Genomic DNA, 27,052 nt, shown 5'->3' on the forward strand with positions numbered 1-27,052 from the left:
TTAGTTTTTTATTGTGGGTTCGAATGTAACAAAATTCAAAAGTACTGATTTACAAATTTTGAATCTTGACAACGTTAATTTAGAACAAGAATTAAGGAAATTTTTTAGAGGGTTATATAAATTTAGATTAAAAAAAATCAATTTTGGGGAATAAGGGGATTTACCTGATCGGAGATCAGACGGTCCAAAATGAAGGGAAGTGAGAAAAAGCAAAATGCAGAGAGGCGAGCGAGTGTGTATCGCCAGTAATGCAGCGTCGAGTTTGTTTCTTTTGTCGGCAAACTATTTTACGTATCCCGCGTTGCCTTCGGTGCGTATCGATTCAAGTATTTATGGATAATGGATTCAAGTATTTATACGATTCTACTTATAGGGGAACAATGGTTTTTTTTCTTTTTTGGGTTTTGAAGTACTATTCTATAGATGAATCATTTAAGTTTGTTTTAGCTATTTTTGTTTCACAAATAAATAATAATAATAATTGTTTCAGCTTTTCTATTTTGGGCTTTTTAGATAAAGTGGCTTGCTATTTATGGAGTGCAACACCACACATATTACGTTTACAAGATTGAAAAGCATACCTTTAGTGCGATGATCACTCCATAAGTATAGGTATCTATAGAGTGCTAGATAAGGGCCAAGGTTCAAGTATCTAGAAAGAAGTTTCACATCCGTATACACTTCCTCCTCACACCCATATACACTACCAATGTAATTTTGGCCTAAAAAGTTCTAACTAAATGAACACAATAGGTAGTAGTTTATAAGATGATTCACTTCAAAAAAAAAAAATATAAATATAACATAATTCACTTGTATTAAATGACATGATTCATTCACAAGGAAAGTTCTAAATGGACACAATAGGTAGTAGCTTATAAGATGATTCACTAAAAAAAAATATTATAACATAATTCACTTGTATTAAATGACATGATTCATTCACAAGGAAAATTTACTATTGCTTAATAATTAAAATCCTCCAGATCATTTTTGAAGAAAATCTTTTCGACCCACTGCATAACAATTAAAATCTATATATTTGTAGTCACATAACAATTTTATATGGTCTTATTAATTGTGTGAGTTTAAGGAGGTTCTTCCAAACCTTTAAGGGTGTCCAGGCCAATCGAAGACCTAACCCACCCACCAATCTCGACCATATTCAACCAACTTGCCACCTGAACCAACTACTATAGTGGTCGGTGGTGGGTCCCCACCCTTAAAATCTGAATTGCTCCTCCAAAACTCGAGCTAATCGACCCGACCATGAAAACCAACCAATTCAGCGAAGTATAATAATTTTGCAATGAGAGATCGGTCGAAAACCACCAGATCCATTGAGATCTCCACCATATTTGGTGGACATCTCACCGGATTTGGTGAGTTCTCACCATATTCGGTGAAACCTTCGTCATATCTGGCGAGATCTCGCCAATTCATGACTTATTTTTTCATTCATTTGCTTCTGCTAATTTTGACCAAACTAATCAGCACTGGACACGCAATTTGGCCAATCTGATTTGACACTCTCATTGGTTGGCAACGAGTCTGAAAATTTTCCACCCAATTTGGTCGGGTCAATCGCAAGTTGAGCATAAATTTAACCCGAACTAACCTATGAACATCCTACAAACCTTGGTGCAAAACTTTGTCCATTCGTTAAATAATTTAAACAAGTCAAATGACCATTAAATTTGTACACATGATTAATTTTGTAAATTACTGCATGATGGATTGGATTTTCCATTTGGACTTTATAAAAATAAAATAAAATAAAAAATGAAGTACTTAGTTTTGACTTTACTTTACGGGGTCAAACTAGGGCTGTCCACGAGTTGGTCCAGGTCAGATTTGTACCCAACCTGGAATCGACCCGATTACTTCGGGTCTACCATTTCTGGACCCGTTGTCGACCAGTAAAAGGGGTCGGTTCAGACATTTGGACCTCGTCGGAGATCGGTCGGTTCTCAGTCAGGGTTGAAATTTGCAAAACTACACCGAATTCTGCTGAAATCCATCGGATCTTGTTGAAACCCATCGAATCTGTACCAAATCGGGCTGCATATGCTGAGATCAGGCCAGACTCGATGAGATCTCGCCGGATCACGCAGATATCAAGCCATTTCTCCACTAATCAGACTAAAACCACCGGCGAAACATTCCCATCGACGGAAAACAACGACTTTTTCCGGTGATAATACGGTCGGGTCGATTTTTTCGGTTTTTCATGATCAACCCTGTCAGTCTCGGGTTCTGGGGGCGACGACCCATCACTGGCATTGGGTCAGTCGGTTCTCGGATCGGATCTACCAGGTGGGTCGGTTGGCAGGTTGGTTTGGACACCTCTAGGTCAAACTATGACCGACCCAAGTTGTTTGCCAATTGACAAGTTGTAAAAACATTTAAACATTTTAAATTTTGTATTGATTCATTTTCAATGTATATCTATACATTCAAGTTATATCATATGTGTCATGTCGTATAAGAAAATGCTAATGACATCACTCCTAAATTTGATGTGTAATTTCTACTTCCTTTTTTATGTGTAATTATAAATTGTAAAATTTGAAGTGTTGAATCTAGTACTAATGTTTTGTATGTTATTATTATTATTATAGATATCCTTCTTATTTTTATTTTTATACCTAGAACAATTTTTATTTTTTTAAAGCTATATGCATTTATTAAATTTGATTGGTGATTTAACTTTGTTTTAAGTTTCATGTATAATAGGAGTATGTATTTACCTTCTTATTTTGCGGAATTATTGGACTAGTAGACTACTAGAATTGAAGTATAAACATGAAGACTTGAATGTTGTTCAATTATCATTGTTGAGTGTTGTATTTATTTATTTATTTATTCATATTGAGAGAAATATGAAACAAAATGTTAAAGTAATTTTTTTTTAATGTGACAAAAAATGTGAGTCATACCAAATTGATTTGACCCATCAGCGGTTGGGTAAGTGTGAAAAGAATTGCATTTTTTTTATTGGTAAATTACAAATGTACTTAATGAGTCTTTTTTTTTTTTTTTTGTACTTAAATGAGTCTTGAACCAATATCTCGCCATTCAACCACCCATTGCCAAGTATGGTATTCAATTTTCAACTCAAACCATATATGATTTGATTCCCACTTAAAATAATCAAACTTGTGCCCATTAACATGACTCATTTATTACATATATCTTATTAAAGAAGCCCGCCACTCTCTTTAACTAGGAGAATGGTATCTCATATTTCCAATAGTTGTGGTACAAAAGTAGTGTCCCTAAACCTTCTAAATTGTTATTAACTTTTTTTTTTCCTTTAAAAGAAAGTTAGTATAGGTCTGGTTAATATATGCCCTAATTAATCATCAATTTTAAGAAACTTTTAGGAAACTTTTCAATTTGCCATAAATTTTTTTCTAAAATGGTTTACTAATGTATGCCCTTAGAGTATAGATTAGTAAAACTCATATAGTATTATCTAACTCGAAAACGATGACTAATGAGGCATTGTTTGCCCAACAGGATGATTTTTGAAAATATTTAGAAAAATAGCATAGACATGAACTTATTTAGTTATGTAGCACGTTTTTTAGAACTCGAGTTTCCAGCATTATAGCAATCTGATTAAACATAATGTTTGGAACTCAAGTTTATCCTCGAGTTTTACTTGGAATTCGAGTTTGACAAACTTGACTTCCAAAAACATGCTATATAACTAAATAAGTTTAGTCAGTGTTATTTAGCAAATCTATATATTATTATTATTATTATTACTACATAATAAAATTTGAGCTTAGAAGCTGTGGTTATGCCAAGTGGCTCCACCAAATTGCATACTTTTAAAAAAAAATTAAGAAAAAATAAATATAAATTGTCTTCTCCTATAATTTCTAAGTTGATAAAAATATTAATTTGATTATAATCCAAATTTTATCTTAATTTGATTATGATCCAAATTCTTCATCTAATCCTTTATTAAAAAATCTCAATTAAAAAATAAAATAATAATAACATACTTGATACTACACGAGCATAAATTTTTTTAGATTTTTTTTAAAGAAATAGATATAATTTTTCTTCTCTGATAATTTCTAAGTTGATAAATAGATTTTTTTTTTTTTTTTTTTGTTCTTATATTATTCTTCTATAGTTTTTAAGTTGATAAAAATCTTAATTTGATTACCATTCAAATTCTTCATCTAATTTTTTTCTTATTATAATATATAAATTGATAAAAAAAAACTTAATTAAAAAAAAAGTAGCAACGTAACACATTTTAGATTTTTTTTTAAAATATATAATTTTTATAATCTTCCTATCCTATAATTATATAACTACACGTAAAAAGAAAATAGCAAATTGAATAGGTTTTGTGTATTTTTTGTCTATTGTTTAATCTAATTTCCTTAAGTTGTATTTATATGATTATTGTTTGAGAATGAATCATTAAATATGCTTCATCCTCTCAATTTTGATTTAGAGAACAATTTTTTTTTTTAAAGCTTATTATTAAGCATGTCTTGATATAAATTTGATGATAAATTGTTCATAACAATTTGAATTTTTTTTTTTTTTGTTATCAATCATTAAATTTTTTATAAGAGAATTGTTGGGTTGCATACTTTTATTTTTGTTTGTATTTATTTTTTTATTATTAAAACGTTAGTTTTATTGTTGAGAAAATATATAAGAAATTGATTAAGATTATAATTTGTCGCAGTAATTGGCTAAAATTATGAACCATTCGAAAGTTCTTCATGTTTGAAATGTTAATTGTAGGGATTGGGTTTGAACATTATTCCAAAGGGATAAGTGAGTTCAAGCCCAGCAAGCCCAATACAATAAATTTGTAGAGAGTGGGTAGAAGAACTGAGGTTTAATGAGTGTAATAACAGTTGAAAATGATTTAAAGAATGAATAAGTAAAACAAATATGAACTTGAGCAAGCAATTCGATCCTCGTCACTAGTCTAAGGAGCTTCAACTTATTATTTCTTGAGTGACAGTGACAATGGTTACAAAATTAGTTCATATTGCTACAGTGTTTTCTCTGGTAAAATCTCCCATCCCTTTTTCTCAGAGCTTCTTCTTCCTTATATATTACTTTCTTCCTTCATCTCCACCATACACGTGCAGATCAGATCTATTGTTGTTGGTCTTTGTCACATCAACTTCCTCCCAAAGCTCTTAGGTAGTAGCTACGAGTCTTGAAAAGTCACTGCTTAGGTATCATTTCCACATTAATGTGACCAGAGTGTTAGTTGTGCAGTATTTAACGTAGAGGCAGCAGCTTTTCTTGGAATTGCTCTACCACCATGCTCCAGTGTGCTTACTTGTTGTACTTATCTTTTTTCTTTGGAGTGCTTTGGAAGATTGTCTTTGCCGGTAAATCACTTTTCTTCTACCTCGGCTTTGGCTATCCGAGGACAGAGTTGTCCTTGGCACAGTTTCCTGGGTTGCCATGATCCTTTTTCATATGCGATTATGGGCCTCGGTATGGGCCTCAGGCCTAGTACAAAAGGTAGATGTATATCATTGGGCTCAATGACCTCACATTAATTATGAAATAACCGAAGATTTTTTTTTTTTTAGTAAAATAACCAAAGATTGTTAATTGCATATATGTATCATTCTCTTTTTTTTAATCGAATTTTTTAATGCTATTTATTCATTTGTTATTGTACAAATTTTTTTTCCAAACTTGTTTGGAGAGAAACTCTACAAACTCCTCATATATCTCTATATTGAGTGTGGATTTTGAAAATCTAACCGTAAGATTGCATGTTTTTACTATATTCTTCATGCATATAAAATTTCAAGACGATCAAAGATCAATTGCTATCTCATTAAATAAATGTTAAAATTTCAAATTTTTATTATATAAAATTGTGTATAAAAAATAAGTTTATTGATCGAATAGTAAATAATATTCAATTTGAACGAAATTTGATATAAATATTAAGAACATAAGAAATATGAAATACAACAGTTGAATTTTCAAAATTCACGCTAAAAAAAGAGATACATGAGAAGTTTCGTTTGAAGAGAAACTTTTGTTATTTGTTATTATAATATATATAAGTTTATGCTATTTACATACAAAACGGCGTCGACTCAACAAAAATTTTTCATAAAATTATGCTATTTACATAAAATTTTTCAGATTTTTAAAACAAATACGGCGTCGACTCAAGAGTTTTACAAAAGCATTTGGATACACCTTCTTGTCTCCGCAGAGAGCGAAAAGCAGAAGAAAAATGGCGAACGAATTGGAGGAATTAATCGGTTTTCTCTCATCCCCATCTCCTCAAGTAAGTTCCCTTCATAGAAAAAAAAAAAAAAAAAAAAACCCAAATAATTTCCAACCAACCAAACAGGCCACAAAAAAATTTGTAACAACCTCGTATTTGTTGTTTGTGTGTGTATAGATTACGAAGGCAGCTGTTGATATAGTTCAGGGATTAACAGGCTCAGAGGATGGGTTGAAGTCTCTTGCCCACTATGCCAACATCGTGCTACCGTCTCTGTCTCGACTCTTAGCGGGACCTAAGGTATCAACAATCATCATGGAATGAATTTAAATCTTATTATCGTGGTCCCACTATAGGGATAATTTAATGTTATATATTGTGATTTGATGGGACCTGTTATGATTAGCGCGTAAATAAAAGTGATGTTAGTGGTGGGTCTAAGAGTTTATGTTGTTTTAATCTCAACTGGACACAAAAAAAAAAGGGTTTTTGTACCAAGCATTGCTGTTAGCCAATTAGCTAGAGCTCAAATTACACTTCCCAGTTCCTGTTTTCTATAATAATGGGATAAAGGGCAAGTTTGTGGGTTCAAGTTCAACTGGGTGTGTTTGTATTTTAGTGTTTGATTTGGTGCCAAGAATAACTAGTTGTGTTTGTATTTTAGTGTTTGTTGAGCAATGAAGTGGAGTGATATAGTTTTGGTTTGATATATGAATGTAGGAAGTGTCAGAGCCTGCAGCAGAAGCTCTTGTGAATCTTTCACAAGACACGGATCTAGCGCGGAAGATGGTTGAGATGGGAATGGTTAAAATTGCCATGGAAATTTTGTACAAGCCAGAGTCTGGCATTAGTAAGTTGCTGGTTATGCTGCTAGTTAATCTCACACAGTTGGATGCTGGTATTGCTTCATTGCTTCAGGTGTGTTTTGTGTAGTTTATTATGTGATATGCCAATTGTTTTTGCAGTTTGTATCGATAGAAATTGTAAAGCATAGTTTTCGAGGCAGTTGCAGTCTACCAAAGTATTTTCTGCTATTTTTGGCGAAGCATAGCAATTATTTATTTTTCTTGTCAGTAGTGCATGATTATATCAACCTGTGCCTTGATATAGAAATATCTCTTACTGATTGTGGGAATTCTGCTTGTTGTTAGACTGAAGATGAGAAGATGAACGGACTGTATGTTATGAAGCTTGTGAGATCATTCTGTAGATCTTCTAGTGAAACTAGCGGTTTGTGTTCATTTTTTTTTTCAACTCAAGATATATGATTTTAGATGAATAAACTTTGTTCCATATGGTGGTACTAGATCTGAGTACTGGCAATACTCCCAGTTGGTACTCAACAATGGAAGAGAATAACCATAGCTATACATAGAATCATACCTGGTTTTTCCACAAAAGGTTTCTAGGTTGTTCTGAGACCACCTTAGGTTATTGTTTTAAGCCAATTAAATATTGGCAATGTCTTAGAAAGTATTAAAAATTCTAAATTTTCTGACCTCATTTTATGGGCTTTATCTTTCTAGTTGAAGATTACATGATTATTAGATTATTCCTCATTGAAGTTCACAGAAAAAGTGTTTAAAAAAGTTCTAAAGTTTATTGTCTTTAATATATTCTTTTTGTGTTATAATTTTTGTTTATATTGGTTTGCAAATTTGAACTTTCATTTTTTTACCCCATAGTGTTGGTCTGAGATTTTCATTACACATCTACCAGATGATCCATTTGAACATGTTGCTTCCATACTTGTAAACATATCAAAGCAGGAAGCAGCAAGGAAACTTTTACTGGACCCTAAGCGAGGGCTTTTGAAGCAGATTATTAGACAGTTTGATTCAAGTAGTCCATTGAGAAAGAAAGGGGTATGTTCCATCCAAAAGGACTAAATTTTTCCTTGACAACTTTAAAATGGAATGTTTTTTACTCTTAACATGCATATTAGGAGGTATATAGATAATCCTTTTGATTAGTTACAATTAACTATGAAAGAAGCAGGAACTAGAAAATGAAGATCCTCACTTTTTGCAAAGAGCCAATTAGCATTGGTTTCTCTAAGCAGAGATAATAGTTACAACAAATCATGACCCCCCGAAACTCTTGCTTGTTGTATAAGCAAACTTGTCTTTTTTATAATCTTGTAGTTTGAACTTGTGCATGATAAACTTGATGCATGTTTAGAATAAATAGTCTTAAGTTGCCTGGTTTTTTTCTTAAAGTAAAATTTTATTATAACAAAGGAAATGACAACCATCACACTGGAATCAAAATTACGTAAAAGTACATAAACCTAAAAATTCTAGCAAGCTAGAGAAAGAATGACCACTCATAGTAGCCATCCACTCATATAAAGTGCGCAAAGAGATCAGCTTCACTGCCAGCATGGTTCATTCAGTGTCTTCAAATGTCCAGCCATTTCTTTCTTTCCCTCCAAATGATCCACGTTATACAAAGAGGGATAGCATTCCAAATATCCCCATTATGTCTAGCAAATCACCCCTTCCAACAAGTCAATAAATCCACCACCCTCATAGGCATATCCCAATGTACCCCAAATAAAGAAAGAGCTAGGGCCCAAAGTTCTCTGGCCATAGAGCAATCTAACAATAATTGATCAACAGAGTCTCCATCTTGCTTACACATACACCACCACTTAACTAGAATAACACCTCTCTGCCTTAGATATTCTTGAAGACCAGCAATGATTAATGATCTGAATTAAATATTCTTGAAGACTTTGAAGTGTGATGGCCAAATGAACCTGGCTATTTCTGAAAAACTTTGGCTTGGCTTATTAAGAGGTTTTTTCTACCTTTTAGAAAGACCAAGCTTAATTAGAGATAGCTTATACATACAGTGTGACAGCAAACTCCTTTGTGATAATGTTTCCAAGAAAACAATAAGTGACAGATATATATATATATATATATATATATATAGAACTAGTAAGTTATGAGAGGGCATTTCTTATCCTTCTGGCAGATCATAGATTGGGTGAATAGTGAGCTTGGTTCAGCTTGTGGAACTTGAGCAAGCGTTTGTAGCAAAGTTTTCTGTGGCCACATTTGAGCACCCAACATCAATGCCTATTCAACCAAATTTAGCTTTAATAGTCCTCTTCTTAGCAGCTTATGTGAAGTAGGATTTTCCTTTTTTGGCTTACAGGTTTCTGGAACTATTCGCAACTGTTGTTTTGAAGCTGAGAGTCAGCTACAGAATTTGCTTTTAATATCAGAGTTTCTTTGGCCAGCTTTGCTTCTACCAGTTGCTGGCAACAAGGTAATTTTTATCTTTTCACTTTTCTTGACTTTATAAAGTATTCATATTTTATTAAACTGGTTAGGAAGCACTTAACTCTTTAATTAGTTAACTATTAAAATATGGGACAAAACTTAAATACAGTATCTTAGGTGTTGTTCCTTAGGTTCTCTTCTTAAGATTTAGCTATGTGGCCATTTAACTAAAAAATACACTTTCTTTCCATGAAACAGCACCTAAGTACTGTACTTAAGTCTTGCTCTAAAATATGGGCAAAACTTTCTAATTTTCAAAATTACTGTGGTATTGCTTTATATCCAATTGTACCCAATTGCAGGTTACTTCATTTGTTTATAAATTCATCTTCAATGTCTAAGTTCCATGGATACAGAAAGAAGGCCTCTTGTATTTTTTGCTCAAGTAGAAGCCCTCTAGTATCTTAATGCCGTTTTTGTGGACTTGAAGCATGTAATTACTCAAAACAAAACTTGATGATCATGATTGATTGATATACAAACTTGCAACATGGAATATTTTGTACTGAGAAAACATAAGAATGACAGTATTTTAAAGTGATAAAAACCATATAGTTATTCACTTTATTTTGCTTTATCTTTTGCAGTCATTTCTTTTAGAATTTGCTAATTCTACAAATTTAAATTGATGGGGTTTGCTGAAAACTTCTTTTATAATTACAAAACAGTACTTACTCTTCTTTGTGTTTTCCATTTGCAATCTTCAACTTTTTCTTTTTCTCCCTTTTGCTTTTTTGAGTATACTAATAAGTTGCTTTATTTCCATCAACCTGGTGAATTGTTCCCAGATTTATAATGAGAAGGACACATCGAAAATGCCACTTGAGCTTGGGAGTGCACTCTCGATTGAGCGTGAACCAGTTACGGATCCTGAAATTCAAGTCCAAGTACTAGAGGCTATATACTTGATCACATTACAGGTCAATTAAGGACCATCAATTTTCCTTTTCAGATGAAATATTTCAGTATATTTATCTGTATAGATTCTACCAGCATATAAAATTGTCTAGAACACCACTTCAACTATAAAACTCGGACATCTGTAAGAAAAAATTATTATTATTATTTTTCCAGTGTTCCAACAAGAATATGTGGAGCTTTTTTCTCTTACTGCTATTGAGATTAGAGCTGATATATAGTTGGTTTTACATTTTAATAGTCTCAGGTTATTGGCTTTTTAACAAAAATCATCAATAGATCTGAAATGGCTTTCATTACTTGCTTTTAAAATTTAATCCCAAGTATAATGCATTATTATATATTTATTTTGACATTTTAAATTTAAAAGATTAGGCAAAAATTTTGGTTGCAAGCTCATTCCCAGCATCTGCTAGTGAAGTGGTTCTATTGTGCTATTTTTGTTAAGATAATACATAATATGAATCCTTGGAGCTCTATATGACCAACCTATGTGGAATGGTTATAAATCTAGGCATCATCCTTATTTGGAGAATTCTGGATGCTTTCCAAGAAATGCTAGTTTCATTGTCCTTGCTGATTTCTAGCTTGTTACAACCTACTGGCAAACAGTAATGCTCAATCCATTCTTTCATATATTTTCAGGATGCAGGTCGAAGAGCTTTTTGGTCTGTCAATGGACCAAGAATACTTCAAGTGGGGTATGAGGACGAGCAAGACCCGAAAGTAATGGAAGCCTATGAGCGAGTTGGCTCCTTGGTATGCAAAGTTCTTTCCCCACACATTCTTTCCTTTCTTTCATTACTATGGCTTCTTTCGTATGCATTTTCAATATTGCTACTAATATTAATTGCCCTCTTATTGTTTACCAGCTGGTTGATAACAGTGGCACAGAGGAACCATCCACTGAGAAATCAAATTAGCAGCTGTTTATGTTCATTCATTCATGAACTCAATGCTGGTATTGAAGGGTAATGCAACTCATACCAGTCAGTCATTTTATGGGTATAGATGTCAGCATAACAGTTAGGAAAGTTGTCCACAACATGTATTTTAGATATTTGAGGCAATTGCCATTTTTTTAGCTTTTGAAGAAATCTGCCTAATCAGTTTCTTTTTGGTTAGGTCTTTTTTGTTTGCCCCTTACATTGGTTTGTATTGCCCCTCAAACCAAACCCAGTTTTCTTTTTGGTGTTTAAATTATATACTATCTAAGATTTTGATCCACAGGCATTTGTGTTGGTTTGGTGCCACAGTTGGTTTCTTTTCTTCCATGCCATTCCCAATTAGTAAGAAGAATCATTGCGGCCATATTTACAGCCTTATTATAACTGATTTGGGTCTGGATCAGGCATCACTCATCTAATCAGCCCATTTTGACTCCATTAGGCTTCTGCTGTTTGTGCAATTTGTCTTTAGACTTAAGTGAGTCTGATTGGGTGGGTTCGGGTATGACTCTGCCTGACGTTGTTTAAATGGATGGACTAAAACAAGTTGAAAACATTACTCCTACCATGTCCTTAATGGGTCATACCAATCTGGCAAACTCTTATGACCCAAACCCAAAAACAAAAAGAGTTGGATAATACATAAAACATTACAATATGATAATTAAGTTTAACACCTCACTACCATTGAGTCCATTAATTTCATTAAACAAAAAAATAAAAAATTGGATGCCATATTCCAAAAAATACTTAATTGGGGGTTTTTAATAAAACCACATTTTTAGCCCTCTTTTTCATATTGAAAGCAATGAGAATGAGAGGTGTCAAGTGTTTTATCATCTTGGTGTCAGAAATATTTTTGTGTAATACCTCCATTGCAATATCGGCTTTGCAATAGAGTTTAGCCACCAAGTAGCCACCAAATTCAGATGGTCTGGTTCCTCGACACCCAACTAAGACACCAAAATATTGAATCATAAACCAATAAAGGCGTACACATGTTAAAAAAATATAATAAATCTATGACTAATATTGTTTTTGATGGGTATGACTAAAAGCTATAATCCACCAAGTCATTAATATATTAATGTCAAGAGCTTAGTGGTTGTTTGGATTTGTGGGTTTCCATCACTTATTACCCTATTTCCACACTTATCACCCAAAATAAGTGGGTCCCATGGAGAAGATGCTTGTTTGGATGGGTTTTGTTTCCATACCAGATTGGGTGATGAGTAACAGGTGACAATTTCATAAATACCCTCACATCAGCAAGCCTCACAGTCGGAGAAGAGTCAAATCCGCAACTCCTTTTCGTACTCCCCACCAACAACTCTAATGAGTATTTACTTCCACAACTACAACCCCATTTGCATAACCACATCACTAGGTTAGAGCATGGGTCCCACATTTTTGAGTTTTTGGATTTGAAAACATAATCGGGTTTAGGTGCCAATCTAGGTTTAGGTGATATTTGGGGATTTTAAAGTGATAGGAAATGAGTTAGAGGGTGATGAGTGATGATATTTTTCTACCCAAACAAGGCCTTAATAATCCAATGACCAAAAAAAAAAAAATGTTACACACTTGCGGTCTTGCCCCCAAAAAGGTATACTAGCTACAATAGCCAATTCCTTCTAAAAAAAAGAAAAAAAGAAGAAAAAAAAAAGCAAGCTACAATAGCCAATCCTTTTTTTCTTTTCTTATTTTGTTTAGAAAGTTAGTCAATTTAGAGCATCAACATTGGTGGTGCCAAAAAATTTAGCTTTTAGCACTATAAAAAACTACTTTTATTTATTTTACTTTTTTAGTTTACAAAACATTTAACATTAATGATTTTATTTTAGCATTCAACACATTAAAATAATATAAACAACACAATAAAATAATATATCTACTATAATAAATTACAATGACAACCACAACTATCACCACAACCACATAAATTTTTTTTTTTTGCTTTACTATTTGAGCTACAGTGCACAACAGTAAATAGTTATGCACTGTAGCTAATGAGTTAAATTGTTTACCTATACTACCATCAATGTAGCACACTTTTTGTATGTTGTGGGGCTAAAAATAGCATCTTAGCAATTTCACACCACCAATGTGGATGCTAGGAGATTTTTGCGACTCATTTTTATTTATTTATTTTTATGCGAACTCATTCGGTAAATACCAATTAGAATCTCTCACCAAAGCATTTAATTTCTAGCATGTTATATATTTTCTTTAATTTTGGCATACATCATGGCTCCAGAGTCCACAAAATAATGATATTAAATTTCTCGAACAAAAAAATAAGCTAGGAATATTTAATTAGCCCAAGCACCCCCCAAAAATTTATGGTAAATCTATTAATTAGAATTTAAATTTAGCATGCAAATTCACCGCCGAGAAAGAATCCCATAATTTTTAATTAATTCACTTTTACCGCCAAAAAAGATATTTTCCCGGTGAAATGAAAATCCCGTTAATTCCCGCCAAAGTAATGAAAAATTGAAAATCCGAAATTCACATTCCCCGCTCACTTTATTGCTATCAAGTGTCTTCTTCTCCATTCCATTCTCATTCTCTCTTCCCATTTCCATGCAAATTCCAAACCCAACTCTCTAACACCCGACCCGACGACCCTCCCGACCCGACTTGGAAGATGGATCTCTCAGACATAGCAAAGAAGCTGGACCTCTCTGACTCCAAGTACTTGACCCGGAAAGCCGCCGAGCTCCGCCGCCTCTGCGACGTCCAGTTCGACTCTTCCATCATTGGCGTCGTAAGTTTCACAATTCACATTCACATTCACTTCGATTCAGTTAAAATAAATTAATAATTAACAAAAAAAAATATTAATTGGGTTTGTTTTATTTTCTTTGTTTTCTTGAAGGGTGAGGTTTGTAAAGCTATAATCTGCTTAGAAATCGTTGCTACGAGGTTCGTTTCTATAATACTTTAATGGGTTTTTTGTTTTTGGTTTTTGGGTTATCGTTTTTTTGTTGAATGGGTTGTCTTTGGTTAACAGGCATGGTGCTTTGTTTGATCGGCAAAGCGCTATAAAGCTGAGTGGCATGTCGGAGAAAGCTTACAACAGGTCCTTCAATTTGTTGCAGAACGGTCTCGGTGTCAAGTGGGTTTTTTATTTATTGTTTATTTAGTTAGTTTTATTGTAATGTTATGGTAATGGTGGCTGAGACTGAATTGGGTTTTGCAGGAACAACTTGGATGTGAGAGAATTGGCGATTCAGTTTGGGTGCGTGAGGCTCATACCTATTGTGAACAAGGGTTTCTCTCTGTGAGTCCAAATTCCTTTTATGTTGTCCACATTTGGCTTTTTCTTTTTGTGTAAAAATATCGGTCTTGTCTGCTACATGTTTGACAGAATGCCTCAGAGAGTTGAGTTTGTTACATGTTTCGCTACATAGTTCACTAATTGAGCTTTTGTTAAATGTCTAGTATCCTTTGACAAATTTGTTAGAATGTTAGTGTTTTGATATTTCAATGTCAATGATGGTGTAATGTTAAAGAATTGATGAATCAGTGTGTAATGTTTATGTAATAAAATTTGCAGTATAGTAAGCATCACTCATGGTTTTATGGTGTTTTGTTTTTTCAGATATAGGAACAGATTTCTTGCATCGCTGCCAGCTTCTCGTCGTGCAAGTGCTGACTTCACTCGCCCTGTGTTTATTGCTGTAGCATTCTATTTGTGTGCTAAAAAGCACAAGGTGGGTACATCAATGAACAATGATCCCTATCTGTGTTTCTTTCAGGCAGGGAAATTAGTGACCTATTCTTGTTTTTAACTAATTGGGATTTGATTTGCTTGTTTTACAGCTCAAGGTAGACAAGCTTAAGTTGATTGAGCTCTGTGGTGCATCTGAAACTGAATTCTCTAGTGTAAGAAAAGCATTTTTCTACACATAATTGACTTGTGTTGCCAACTATAGTTTTCATTCTTTACTTCTAATGTGCTTGATATTGATAATGGTTTACTACTGCAGGTTTCTACTTCCATGAAGGATTTGTGCCATGATGTTGTGGGAATTGAGGAGAAGAAAGACCCTAGAGATGTCAAGGGAAATCGAGGTTTGTCTCCTTAGGTGTTTATGTTGTCACTTCTTAGTGTGTTTTACTTGAAATCTCTTTTTTTTTTTTTTTTTTTCTTTCAATATTGTTAAGCACATTCTTTCTTCTTTGACTTGCAGAACTTTTGGATGTATTACCTGAGAAACGAAAAATTGAGGATGGTGGTTATTTATCGGATGATGGACCAGAGGTACTATAACAGCATCATAAATTGTTTATTTTTTGTTGGTTAATGTGTCAATCTTGTTTGGTTCTAGATCATGCTGATGTTGAGTGAGACCTTTCTAACTTCAATTGCATTGTAATCATCATTCATCTGTTCTCATTAATTTGATAACAGTTGGGCCATTGTCCTTGCTGTTGCCACATTGATAGTGCCTTGTTCAAAAGGAATTCTGCTTTTGCTGTATGACATAGATATGAATTACTTCTGTAGTTCTATGCAATGTCTGTGCCCATATATCAAATGGGCGATAGTGACTGTTAAAAATAATCCAAAAGTGGGGAAGGAATAGCTGCTAAAAACCATCTTACTACCTCTCTCCCATTCTAGCCCTTTTTCTTTTTTTTTTGATAAGTAAGAAGAGAATATTATTAATAAAAGAAAAGCAAGAAAAATACAAGAAGTTCATGGTAGTGAACGAAGGAAAAAAGAAACAAAAAGATAAAAACAGCCCCTAATCTATTCTAATAAACGAAAGAAAATTCATAAGGGTAGAGCAATTTGAGAAACCCCAACAACGAGACCAATCAAAGAGGGTCCGTTGACAAAGCTCTAATAACTGAACTACAGTTTTCTCCTCATCCTCAAAAGATTGTTGATTTCGTTTGGACCAAATGGTTCACAATAAACAACTTGGAACCAAATTCCAAATATCAGAACTATGCTTCCCAAGCCAATTATACCAACAAAATAATAAGTCCACTATTGAACCTGGCATGACTTAGTCGATCCCAAACAGTTGAAGTATATACATCCATAAAGAATGAGCTATCGGACAAAAAAGTAACAAGTGATCCACAAATTCTGCATTACAATAGCACATACAACAATGATTTGCCAAAGGGCAACCACGAAGTATAATGTTATCTAAGGTAAGAATTTGACTATGAGTTGTTGTTCATGTGAAAAAAACCACCTTTTTAGGAACCTTAGCTTTCCAGATGCCCTTCTAAGGGAAAGTGGAAGGAGTTGTATTTCGAATCTTATGATAGAAAGACCGAATATTGAACTTCCCACTTCCATTAAGATCCCAACAAAGCTTGTCACACCCTCCACCCTTAGGGATACGGGTTTGGATGAAATGAAGAAAGGAGTAGGAAGCTGCTAACTCTCAATCATTAAATTCCTTATAAAATCTTAAACTCCATACTCTGTCATTATCATCCATTCTAGCCCTTTTCACTCTTCAGATTACTGTTGTATGTATCTATCTTTGAATTTTGTTTTGCCTAAATATATGAAAGTCTTCAGTACTACGATTTAAAGTGACCTGTTTAATGCAAGAGCTTTCAATAAGTTTTGAAGTTTTCTTTGTGCTGTATACATTATTTTATATTAAATCCACTCCTAAATTGAATTGTAGACAGTCAAATGAAACCAATGTGAGGCATTTGCAGGTTTCAAGTTACAAGAAGCGCAAAAGAACAGAAAAGCATGCTTATGAGAAGTGGAAATCTTCTGTCATTGAATCTAATGACAAAAACAAGGCAAAAGGTTTTGAAAGCATTTCCTTCTCAGTGGTTACGCTTACACATTGCACATCATGTAGTCCAAGGACTCCAACCTAACTAATTTTATCTATTTGAATTTTCCAGTTCCTTGCAAGCGAACCAAGCAAACTTGCCTCAACTTTCCCAAGGAAGTTTCAGAGACACAGGAGTTGGAGGCTATGTAAGAGACACCAATGTTGTCATACTGATTTATTTTGGGTTTACTATGCTGGAAGTTCATGGGACCAAGAGATGAAGATTTAACATTTTTGGTCAATGTTACCTAAACAAGTGTTGAGCCTTGTTGGTTGGTTCATTGTATTGTAATGCAGTTTCATATGCTGCATGGATCATGAAAAAAAAAAAAAAAAATTGGCTTGCATACAATTTTGCAACAACTCATTGTACAGAAAGGCAATCATTATTGTCTATATTGAAATATCATTTCTTTAATTTTAAATGGTTTCTGTTTAAATTTTAAATATTTTCAAAGCATATTTTGTACTTTCCGTTAAATGACCAATTTTTAAACAGAAAATGAACATGTGAAAACAGAAATCTTTCAAATTTCCATATCATTCTGGTGGATTTTATTTATAGTTTATAACTGCTATTGCGTGTGCTGAATGGCCTATAAATGGAGTTGCCTGGCATAAATTATTGCAACAAGCCAACTCACACAAATAATAATTGTGGGTACCTAAGGCATGCTTGGTAACATCCTAGGCATGCTTGCAATGTCCTTGGCCGTCCTCGGCATGCTTTGCAACGTCCTAGGCATCTTACATCGAAGAGAAATCTCTCTACTTTCTACCTTATAAGCTTTTATTGTGGGTACCTAAGGCATGCTTTGCAACGTCCTCGGCATGTTTTGGTAACGTTCTTGGCTGACCTTGACATGCTTTGCAACGTACTAGGCGTCCCACATCGAAGAGAAAATTTTGTAATAATAATTACGAACCTCAATCATTACTCCATATTTTTAAATATTTAAATATCATTTTAAATTTTAATTCTAAATTCAAAACTGATAACAATAAGCATTTTCAAAAATTTTGTAGTGTATATTGTGTTACACTTTTTAATTCCATAAAAAAATAATACTATAATAACAATCCGTTAGTAAACCCAAAAAAATAGCCAATAACAATCAATCATTCAATCCTAAATTATATGCATTTGATACAATTCAAGTCTCTTATTTTCTTTTCCATGTGTTAGCAAGTTTATAAGTAAAGTTTTCTCTATTTTTCGTTCCCAGCTTGCTAAATAATTCATTATAAGTCTTAAATTTAGTTTATGGGATAACTTTTTTTTGCTTCCTTTATTTGTTACTTTGTAATTTTTATAAGCAGCACTGTCCATACATTTGGATAGGCTTTTATAGCTTTCTCTTAGTCTAATTGTTGTTTGAAGTTTGAACCTCTTTATTTCATTGCCAAGTATCTTCGGTTGGTCACCCACATGCTTTAGATTCTCCAAATAAAATGTTGACTTGATATTATATCTTATCAATATTTTTATATAAATTTCACTTGCCTTCTTTTTTCTCAAAAAAAAAATACTTGCCTTGTTCGACCATTTTATCTTTAAACAAGTCTTGTTTCTCTCCCTTCAAAACCCACCATCTAAGTCTTGGGTATTTTTGTCTAATAACTTTTGTCCCACTTTTATGTGTAGATCCCACTTCTTGAACCAAATATTTGCTAATATAAGATTATATGTTATTGCAAAGTTGGAATATCATCCACTAATTCATTCCTTACTCCATCTCCCTTACTCCTATGAACTCTTTAAAAATCCTCACTATCATTTCCAATATCACCATTTAGGTTTTCTCCAAGAAAAAACTTTTTCTTGTTTGGTAATCCTTGAATCAGTTCATCCATTTCCTCATGTAAATTTTGATTAATGGATACTTCTAATTCTAACCCTATTTGAGGAGTGTATGTACTAAGTATGTTAATTGTCTTGTATCTTAAAACAAGTTTTATTAACATAATTCTATTCCTAATTTGCTGACCTCAACTACTTTTTTTTTTTATAAAACTTTTATCTTTGATTATCCCAATCTGATTTATCTTTTTTTAAACATCATGTATCTTCAATTTGTCTACTCATTTTATGTATAGTCTTCTCCTAATCATTGCCTCTACTATTTTCATTAGTTTCATTACTAAAGACCATATATATTTCAAGTGCCTACTGAACGAATCCTATTGTCTTTGACCAATGAAATTATTGCATTCCACATCATTTTAGAGCTAGTAGTATATCATGAAGTTTTAAATATGAAGAGCACTTAATGGACATATTATTAAGAAAAATGGACGATAGGACCAATAATAAAATGAAATCAAACATAAATATTCAAAATAAAAACTTTGAAACATAAAGGACCAAAATACAAACAATTGTAGGGCCAAAAATTGTACGAAGTATAATAAATTTTATGAATATAAAAAATGTGATGATTGATATTTCCTATTTATCTATAAAACAAATAGGCGAAACTACATTATTGGTCCCTGAAGTTTACCTTGTTTGCGCAATTGGTCCCTCAAGTTTGAAGCGAGCACAATTAGTCCCTTACGTTTTAAAACTGAGTTGTATTGGTCCTTTTACTAACTGTTGTTAACGGTGTTACTTACGTGACTAACGGAACAATGACTTGACTTTTTTTAAATGATGTGGCATATTTTTAATTAAAAATTAAAAAAATAATTTCCGCGTTAAATGAAATTGAGAAATCTTATTGAATGAATTAAAAACAAATATGAAGTGTCAATCGAGTCTCAGTCTCATCAGTCTTGGTATGAAAAGTCAGACCTCTAAGTGTGTGGGTTCTATCAGTTTGTCACACATTGGCGGCTATCTAAAAAATAGACACAGTAAAGAATCAGGAAAAAGAGAGGAGAAAGACTCACTAGCCTGGTATAGATTTCTCAAAAAAAAAAAAAAAAAAAAAAAGCCTGGTATAGCAAGAAGCAATTTGCAGACTGCAGAGACTTCCTTCCACGCATTTTATTCCATTATATATTCCGATCTTTTGTCATCCTTTTGTGGAATCTTTCCTTTCTAAATCTGAGAAAATGCTTTTGGAGACTGTGGGAGGGGCATGCCTTTCTCCATTGGTTCAAGTGTTGTTGGACAGGTTGGCTGTTCCCTTGATCATTAACCTTTTCCAAAACTGGGATTTCGTTGAGACACTCCTGGAGAGGCTGAAAACGGTTCTGCTGACTGTTAATGCAGAGATCAGTGATGCAGAAGAGTTGGAGATCACGAATCTGGTGGTGAAAGACTGGGTCAACGAGCTCAAAGATGCTGTTTACGATGCTGATGAAAAAAAAAAAAAGTTTCCACGTTAGATTTGTTTTTAATCCAGTCAATGTGATTTTTCAATTTCATCTAACGTGGAAACTATTATTTTTAATTTTTAATTAAAAACATGCCACATCATTTAAAAAAATGTCAAGTCATTGTTCTGTTAGTCATGTAAGTAACACCGTTAACAGTAGTTAGTAAAAGGATTAATACAACTCAGTTTTAAAACTTAAGGGACTAATTGTGCTCGCTTCAAACTTGAGGGACTAATTACGCACACAGGGTAAATTTCAGGGACCAATAGTGTAGTTTCGCCAAACAAATAAGAAGCAAATATCTTTTTTTCAGCTAAAATGTAAGAGTTAGTGTACCTTTGGGTTAGAATTAAAAATTAAAATTATGTTACTATTTAGCTTATTTTTGCTACTATTCATGAGTCCACTGCACTTTTTGGCACTATTCAATGGGTCTCACTGTACTATTTTAACTAACTTTTACCTTTATCTACACTACTTTCAGTAATAATTTTTCAGTTTCAGCAAAATAAGTGGTATCCAAACACACCCTTAGAATTTTATCATTTAAAGAGGACTGAATTATTTATAGAAACTGTGGTTTTCGGGAATTATAAATTTATAACAAACACTATGAAATTTTCACTGACCATGTTCCCCAAAATAGTAACAAAAAAAAAAAAAAAGGGAAAGCAAAAAATAATAAAAAGCAATTATCTTTTTGTCAGAAGTGGGATTTGAACCCACGCCCTCGTTAGAGGACCAGAACTTGAGTCTGGCGCCTTAGACCACTCGGCCATCCTGACTTGTTTGTCTCTAAGATATTGATTTTCTAACATAACGTTTGTATTCTCAATGGTATTGGTTAGCCTTCACCCTATACTGACTTTTGAGTTCTCTTAACTCCATTAGAAAATAGTACGTGAAAAGACCATTTTGTTCCCTACGTCATTTTGATCCCTATCAACGACTTGCTAACGAAAATTGACTATAAATTGATTGGAAGTTAAAAATAATTAAGATTTAATTGATAATGACCTTAAAATGTATTAACCAAAATGATATTTTTGTCAAGATGGAGCATCAATGCTCCATGTTTGATTGAGTTAAAAATGCTAATGCATTGCCATCAGGAAAACCAAAATGTAAAATGACTCCCACTGTTTCACAAAAATGCACAAAATGGTAAATTTGGGGAGCTAAAATAGAGCAAGATGCAAAAATATATACAAACTGGATGTTCTGTTTCCTTTTTTTTTTTAATCATGAGTTGGGTGTGTTTTTGTTTTAGGAGAGTTGAGTGTGGGTCCCACTATAAAAAGTATAATTTTTCAAAAATGATTTTAATATGATGTATTGTAAAATTAAATATGAGATGTAAAGTGTATTGTTAAAATAAAAATGTAAAATAATTATTGTAGGGACTCGATTTTTAACGACCCATAGACAACGTTGGACTCGCATGTAAAAGGTCCCAACAATATGATTTGTAGAGAGTGGGCCTGAAAGACATGACCTTGGACACAGGTGAGCGGTTTAGTCGTAGTTCCTACGGGAATTTATGTATGGACGGACTTGGCTTGACTAGCTAAACCCTTCATTAGCAAGGGTTGTAAGACTTAGGCTCCACCGGCCCCCCCTTTAGCTTTGTTTTCTTCTCCTTTTATACTAGTATTTCATTCCCCTTTTTGTGTCCACGTGTTAGTTTTACTTTTTAGGGTGCAGGTCTGTCCAGTCAACCCATACCTAGAGTGGTTGGGAGTTGCTGAAAAAGCACAAGGGCATGAGTTTGAGTATAGGCTTGTCAGATGCAGGATTCTGTATTACTGTGTTGGCGGCTTTTTCCCTTGCCCTGCCCCTGTACCGAGTTTGCTTCTTTTATCCAGGTGTTTTGGGAGGTGCTGAGCATAAGATCGTCCTCGGCCATGTCCTCGTGCCCTTCTTGGGCTTTCATTAGGCGTCCTCGGAGACAGCTCTCCTCGGCTTAGGCCTTAGGCCTAAACGAGGAGTGGGCTTGGGCCACAAATTATCAGGCCCCACAATAGCCCCTCAAAATCCTGCTGCCCGACTTTAGTTGGGGAGGAGGGTTTTGATTATGTTGGGTTCTCATCATGACTCGCTCAGATTCTGTACTTCATCGATGTCTGTGCCTTTACATTTGCATAGAAGATGCACCAAATTATAAGAGGCGCCCCTTTAACTTTTAGTCACGTGGCGTTCTTTGATGTTACAGTGCTCGAGACGCGCCTTCACGAGGATCTTTTAATTTTATGGTTGCAGATGGCGTTGGAGACTGAGCCAAGTCCTCTTTGTCCGTAGCGTTCCTTGGAACTCTACGTAAATCAAATATCTCCTCCTTTCCCTTTAAATAAGCAGGATAGAAGGTTACTCCTCTTACATACAAACCCTTCGGTTTTCTTCACAACCGTAATCCTTCAGCCATAATTAGGGTCTCCATATCTAGTGCTTCCCACCTTTAGTGCAATATGCCTAAGGCACGTGTAGGGATGAAGGAACTACACCCGCCACAGAGGCACTGGGTCCCTCCGAAACTCAAGGTGAGGTGGTCTAGACAGGGTAGACACAGACTCAAGATGATCTTCCATCTTGGTAAGGTGGGGATGGTATCTCTACCTCTTTTAGCCAAAATCCGAAGCAGGTACTGGTCGCGCCAGATTCTTGACGCGTCAGAAGTAAGGTTTTCCGCCATCAGTGCCATCTGCTCTATCGCGGGCGCGGTTATACGGAGGCTCCTTAACTTCCGGCTCTCGGCACCTTTTCTTTAACGGTGCAGGCCCCAAGTTGGGCTCTTTGGCTGCCTGAGTTATAGGCATGTAAAAGTGTTGAGGAATGGTTTCCTTGAACAACGTCCTGGAACAGCAGCCAAACTCTCCTCTGCACTTCTTCCTCGGCTTTCTCTTTATTCTCTTGTATCTTTCTTTTCGCTTATGTAGTTAGCTTTAGTATAAGCTTATTCCAGCTTTTCATTGTACGCTGTACTATTTCTTTGTCTTAATAAAAGATGAATTTATTTCTTTGTAAATACTTTTCCTTTCGGCAGCAATTACTTTGTGAACGGGTGCGCTATGTATGTATCTTCCTTTAGTGATGCTTAAAGCAGGAAACCTTGAAACAGAATCTTACCAATTGAGATAACGGCTTAATGCCCCGTAATGCATGCGCGGCGACCGTCCGAGAACGATAAATACAAAATATTCCCTCCGAGGGGGTTGCCGAGCAGTGAGGGGCTTTGGCCGTGTTTTGATAACATTTGACCCTATAACAATTGCACCCATTCCCTTGGTATCGAGGATCCGAAGGTAGACTGCGGATTTCAGTCGGTCTAGGAATTAACCCAACTATCAATGGGTAGCTCTCATCTGGGGTTAGGGGTGTGCATGGGTCGGGTTGGGTCGGGTTGAGGGGATTTTTTGACCCAACCCAACCCAACCCATCACATAAGTCCAACCCAACCCACATGGGTTGGGTTGGGTCGGGTTGAACCCATGGATTTGAAATTTTTTATTATTATTATTAAATTGAGTATACAAAAAAAATTAAAAAATTAAAAAAACCTAAAGATTAGTATCAAGGTAACTCTTTAAAAGCAAACAACATTAATGACTAAACAACAATAGTAATTTATTAGGATTTGTGTGAACTAATTGGCTTTTATATAGGATAGGAAGAACTGACTATTTAAAAAAATTTATTAATTATATAATATATTATATATATATTTATTAAATTAGTATTAGTAGAAGGAACTGAGGAAATACTGTTCTACAACTGTTTTTTTTTTAAAATTATTAAATATATAATATATATTTAAATGTATATATATATATATATATAAAAGTTCCCTACAATTGATTTTAAAAATTTATTAAATATAAAAATATATTTTAAATATATATTATATATGGGTGGGTTGGGTTGGGTTTGGCGGGTTTGTAATTTTATGACCTAGACCCAACCCAACCCACCAAGCCTTAAAAACCGACCCAACCCGGTGGGTCGGGTTGGGCGGGTCGGTGGGTTTTCTGCACACCCCTATCTGGGGTAGACTCTTAGGGCCATATAACGTCCCGGCTGTGTCCAAACCCTGCACTTTTCCTCTTAAATAGTTGGTTTCCCCAGAGGCTTGAGTCCGAGGACCATACAAGGCCTTGGTTTTGTCCAAAACTTGTAGTTTTTCTTCTAAGTAGTTGGTTTCCCCAGAGGCTTGAGTCCGAGGACCATACAAGGCCTTGGTTCTGTCCAAAACTTGTGGTTTCTCGTTTAAGTAGTTGGTTTCCCCAGAGGCTTGAGTCCGAGGACCATACAAGGCCTTGGTTTTGTCCAAAACTTGTGGTTTTTCTTCTAAGTAGTTGGTTTCCCCAGAGGCTTGAGTCCGAGGACCATACAAGGCCTTGGTTTTGTCCAAAACTTGTGGTTTCTCGTCTAAGTAGTTGGTTTCCCCAGAGGCTTGAGTCCGAGGACCATACAAGGCCTTGGTTCTGTCCAAAACTTGTGGTTTTTAATCTAAGTAGTTGGTTTCCCCAGAGGCTTGAGTCCGAGGACCATACAAGGCCTTGGTTCTGTCCAAAACTTGTGGTTTTTCGTCTAAGTAGTTGGTTTCCCCAGAGGCTTGAGTCCGAGGACCATACAAGGCCTTGGTTCTGTCCAAAACTTGTGATTTCTCGTCTAAGTAGTTGGTTTCCCCAGAGGCTTGAGTCAGAGGCTTGAGTCCGAGGACCAAACAAGGCCTTGGTTCTGTCCAAAACTTGTGATTTTTCTTCTAAGTAGTTGGTTTCCCCAGAGGCTTGAGTCCGAGGACCATACAAGGCCTTGGTTCTGTCCAAAACTTGTGGTTTTTCTTCTAAGTAGTTGGTTTCCCCAGAGGCTTGAGTCCGAGGACCATACAAGGCCTTGGTTCTGTCCAAAACTTGTGGTTTTTCGTCTAAGTAGTTGGTTTCCCCAGAGGCTTGAGTCCGAGGACCATACAAGGCCTTGGTTCTGTCCAAAACTTGTGGTTTTTCTTCTAAGTAGTTGGTTTCCCCAGAGGCTTGAGTCCGAGGACCATACAAGGCCTTGGTTCTGTCCAAAACTTTGTATATTTTCTGAAGGTTAGCCCCTCGACCAAGGTGGGGAGAGTTAGCTTGAGGTTGGAAGCCCCTAGAGCTTCCTGTGCCATTGGCACCGCAAGGCGCAGCCCCTGGCGGGAGTTTATGTCGGAGCAATAACTGCATGTCGTTGGAAATGGAGGAAATTTCGCGGACCTCTGTTTGATAGAGACTTGACTCCACCACCACCTGCGCCAACGCGCAAGCCTTCCCACAGACGGCGCCAATTGTAGGGACTCGATTTTTAACGACCCATAGACGACGTTGGGCTCGTATGTAAAAGGCCCCAACAATATGATTTGTAGAGAGTGGGCCTGAAAGGCATGACCTTGGCCACAGGTGAGCGATTTAGTCATAGTTCCTATGGGAATTTATGTATGGACGGGCTTGGCTTGACTAGCTAAACCCTTCATTAGCAAGGGTTGTAAGACTTAGGCTCTACCAGCCCCCCCTTTAGCTTTGTTTTCTTCTCATTTTATACTAGTATTTCATTCCCCTTTTTGTGTTCACGTGTTAGTTTTACTTTTTGGGGTGCAGGTCTGTCCAGTCAACCCATACCTAGAGTGGTTGGGGGTTGCTGGAAAAGCACAAGGGCATGAGTTTGAGTATGGGCTTGTCAGATGCAGGATTCTGTATTACTGTGTTGGCGGCTTTTTCCCTTGCCCTGCCCCTGTACCGAGTTTGCTTCTTTTATTCAGGTGTTTTGGGAGGTGCTGAGCATAAGATCGTCCTCGGCTATGTCCTCGTGCCCTTCTTGGGCTTTCATTAGGCGTCCTCGGAGACAGCTCTCCTCGGCTTAGGCCTTGGGCCCAAACGAGGAGTGGGCTTGGGCCACAAATTATCAGGCCCCACAATTATTTTTATAAAAAATTTAAAATTAAATAAATAAAGTAATTTTTAGGGGTGTAAATAGTTTTCTCTCTCTCTATTTTTACATTATGATAAGGAAAATAGTACTAATACTAACACAACTAACTTTATGACGAGTTATGAATAGTATAAGTGTGGTGGTAAGTCCACCTCTATTATTACGTGTGGTCAAAAAATTATGTAAAATTATATGTTCCTAACATTGCTCATGACAAGTTATAAGTAGTATAGGTGTGGTGGTGAGTCCACCTCTATTACTATCTATGGTCAAAATAATGTAAAATTATATGTTCCCAATGATAAAGAATGAGTGGACTCTATAAGGCTGATTTGTCAAATGAGCTTAGCCCAGACGCCAAATTTGACTGTTAAACCAAGGACTCGGTCAATGAATTTCACATTGACTTTATGGTCTTCCTCTATGGTGAAATTCCTAAAAGCTGGCCCCATTGATGCTTGCAAATATTGTACATGATCTCAATTGAATTCTCATCTAGAAGAAGATACATGGAATTTGCCATCAACAATACTACAAAAA

At 35.1% G+C, this 27,052-nt stretch overlaps 3 protein-coding genes and 1 non-coding gene across 12 annotated transcripts in view; 2 read left to right on the plus strand and 2 right to left on the minus strand.

Moving 5' to 3' along the window:
• LOC126718769 (probable hexosyltransferase MUCI70) overlaps positions 1-332 on the minus strand; it is an 18,116-nt gene extending 17,784 nt beyond the window's left edge. For all 3 annotated transcript variants that reach the window (XM_050421109.1, XM_050421108.1, XM_050421111.1), the window contains exon 1: positions 165-332. The gene's annotated coding sequence lies outside the window, so the exon portion shown is untranslated. The remainder of the gene's footprint in view (positions 1-164) is intronic.
• Positions 1-11,716, plus strand: part of LOC126718770 (uncharacterized) — a 14,150-nt gene extending 2,434 nt beyond the window's left edge. The window contains exons 1-9 of one of the 7 annotated variants that reach the window (XM_050421112.1): positions 6,143-6,310; positions 6,428-6,550; positions 6,971-7,168; positions 7,402-7,480; positions 7,970-8,115; positions 9,416-9,529; positions 10,332-10,463; positions 11,107-11,220; positions 11,334-11,716. In XM_050421112.1, the coding sequence (XP_050277069.1) occupies positions 6,257-6,310; positions 6,428-6,550; positions 6,971-7,168; positions 7,402-7,480; positions 7,970-8,115; positions 9,416-9,529; positions 10,332-10,463; positions 11,107-11,220; positions 11,334-11,384 (1,011 nt within the window). In that variant the 5' untranslated portion in view covers positions 6,143-6,256 and the 3' untranslated portion in view covers positions 11,385-11,716. Of the gene's footprint in view, positions 1-6,142; positions 6,311-6,427; positions 6,551-6,970; positions 7,169-7,401; positions 7,481-7,969; positions 8,116-9,415; positions 9,530-10,331; positions 10,464-11,106; positions 11,221-11,333 lie in introns of those variants that run through there. The other 6 variants (XM_050421117.1, XM_050421116.1, XM_050421118.1 and 3 more) reach the window with 6 other exon arrangements.
• Positions 11,717-13,916: 2,200 nt separating this feature from the next.
• On the plus strand, positions 13,917-17,661 carry LOC126718772 (origin of replication complex subunit 6). The gene is made up of 10 exons (XM_050421121.1): positions 13,917-14,178; positions 14,290-14,336; positions 14,425-14,529; positions 14,614-14,694; positions 15,016-15,127; positions 15,237-15,299; positions 15,404-15,488; positions 15,608-15,678; positions 17,109-17,205; positions 17,307-17,661. The coding sequence occupies exons 1-10, from the start codon at positions 14,059-14,061 to the stop codon at positions 17,384-17,386; spliced, it is 861 nt and encodes a 286-aa protein (XP_050277078.1). The 5' UTR covers positions 13,917-14,058; the 3' UTR covers positions 17,387-17,661.
• A 3,600-nt stretch (positions 17,662-21,261) lies between these two features.
• TRNAL-CAA (transfer RNA leucine (anticodon CAA)) lies at positions 21,262-21,345 on the minus strand. Its single transcript has one exon. It is a non-coding gene; the product is annotated as a tRNA-Leu (tRNA).
• Between the last annotated feature and the right edge of the window lie 5,707 nt (positions 21,346-27,052).

Source organism: Quercus robur, chromosome 3 (assembly GCF_932294415.1).
Source record: "Quercus robur chromosome 3, dhQueRobu3.1, whole genome shotgun sequence".
NCBI classification, from domain to species: Eukaryota; Viridiplantae; Streptophyta; class Magnoliopsida; order Fagales; family Fagaceae; genus Quercus; species Quercus robur.

What these genes read in the sequence shown, in the direction of transcription:
- LOC126718772 (XM_050421121.1), top strand. Translation starts at nt 14,059, where the DNA reads ATGGATCTCTCAGACATAGCAAAGAAGCTGGACCTCTCTGACTCCAAG. An exon ending in ACTCTTCCATCATTGGCGTC is followed by an intron (nt 14,179 to 14,289) that starts GTAAGTTTCACA and finishes GTTTTCTTGAAG; the next exon opens with GGTGAGGTTTGTAAAGCTAT. An exon ending in TGACAAAAACAAGGCAAAAG is followed by an intron (nt 17,206 to 17,306) that starts GTTTTGAAAGCA and finishes TGAATTTTCCAG; the next exon opens with TTCCTTGCAAGCGAACCAAG.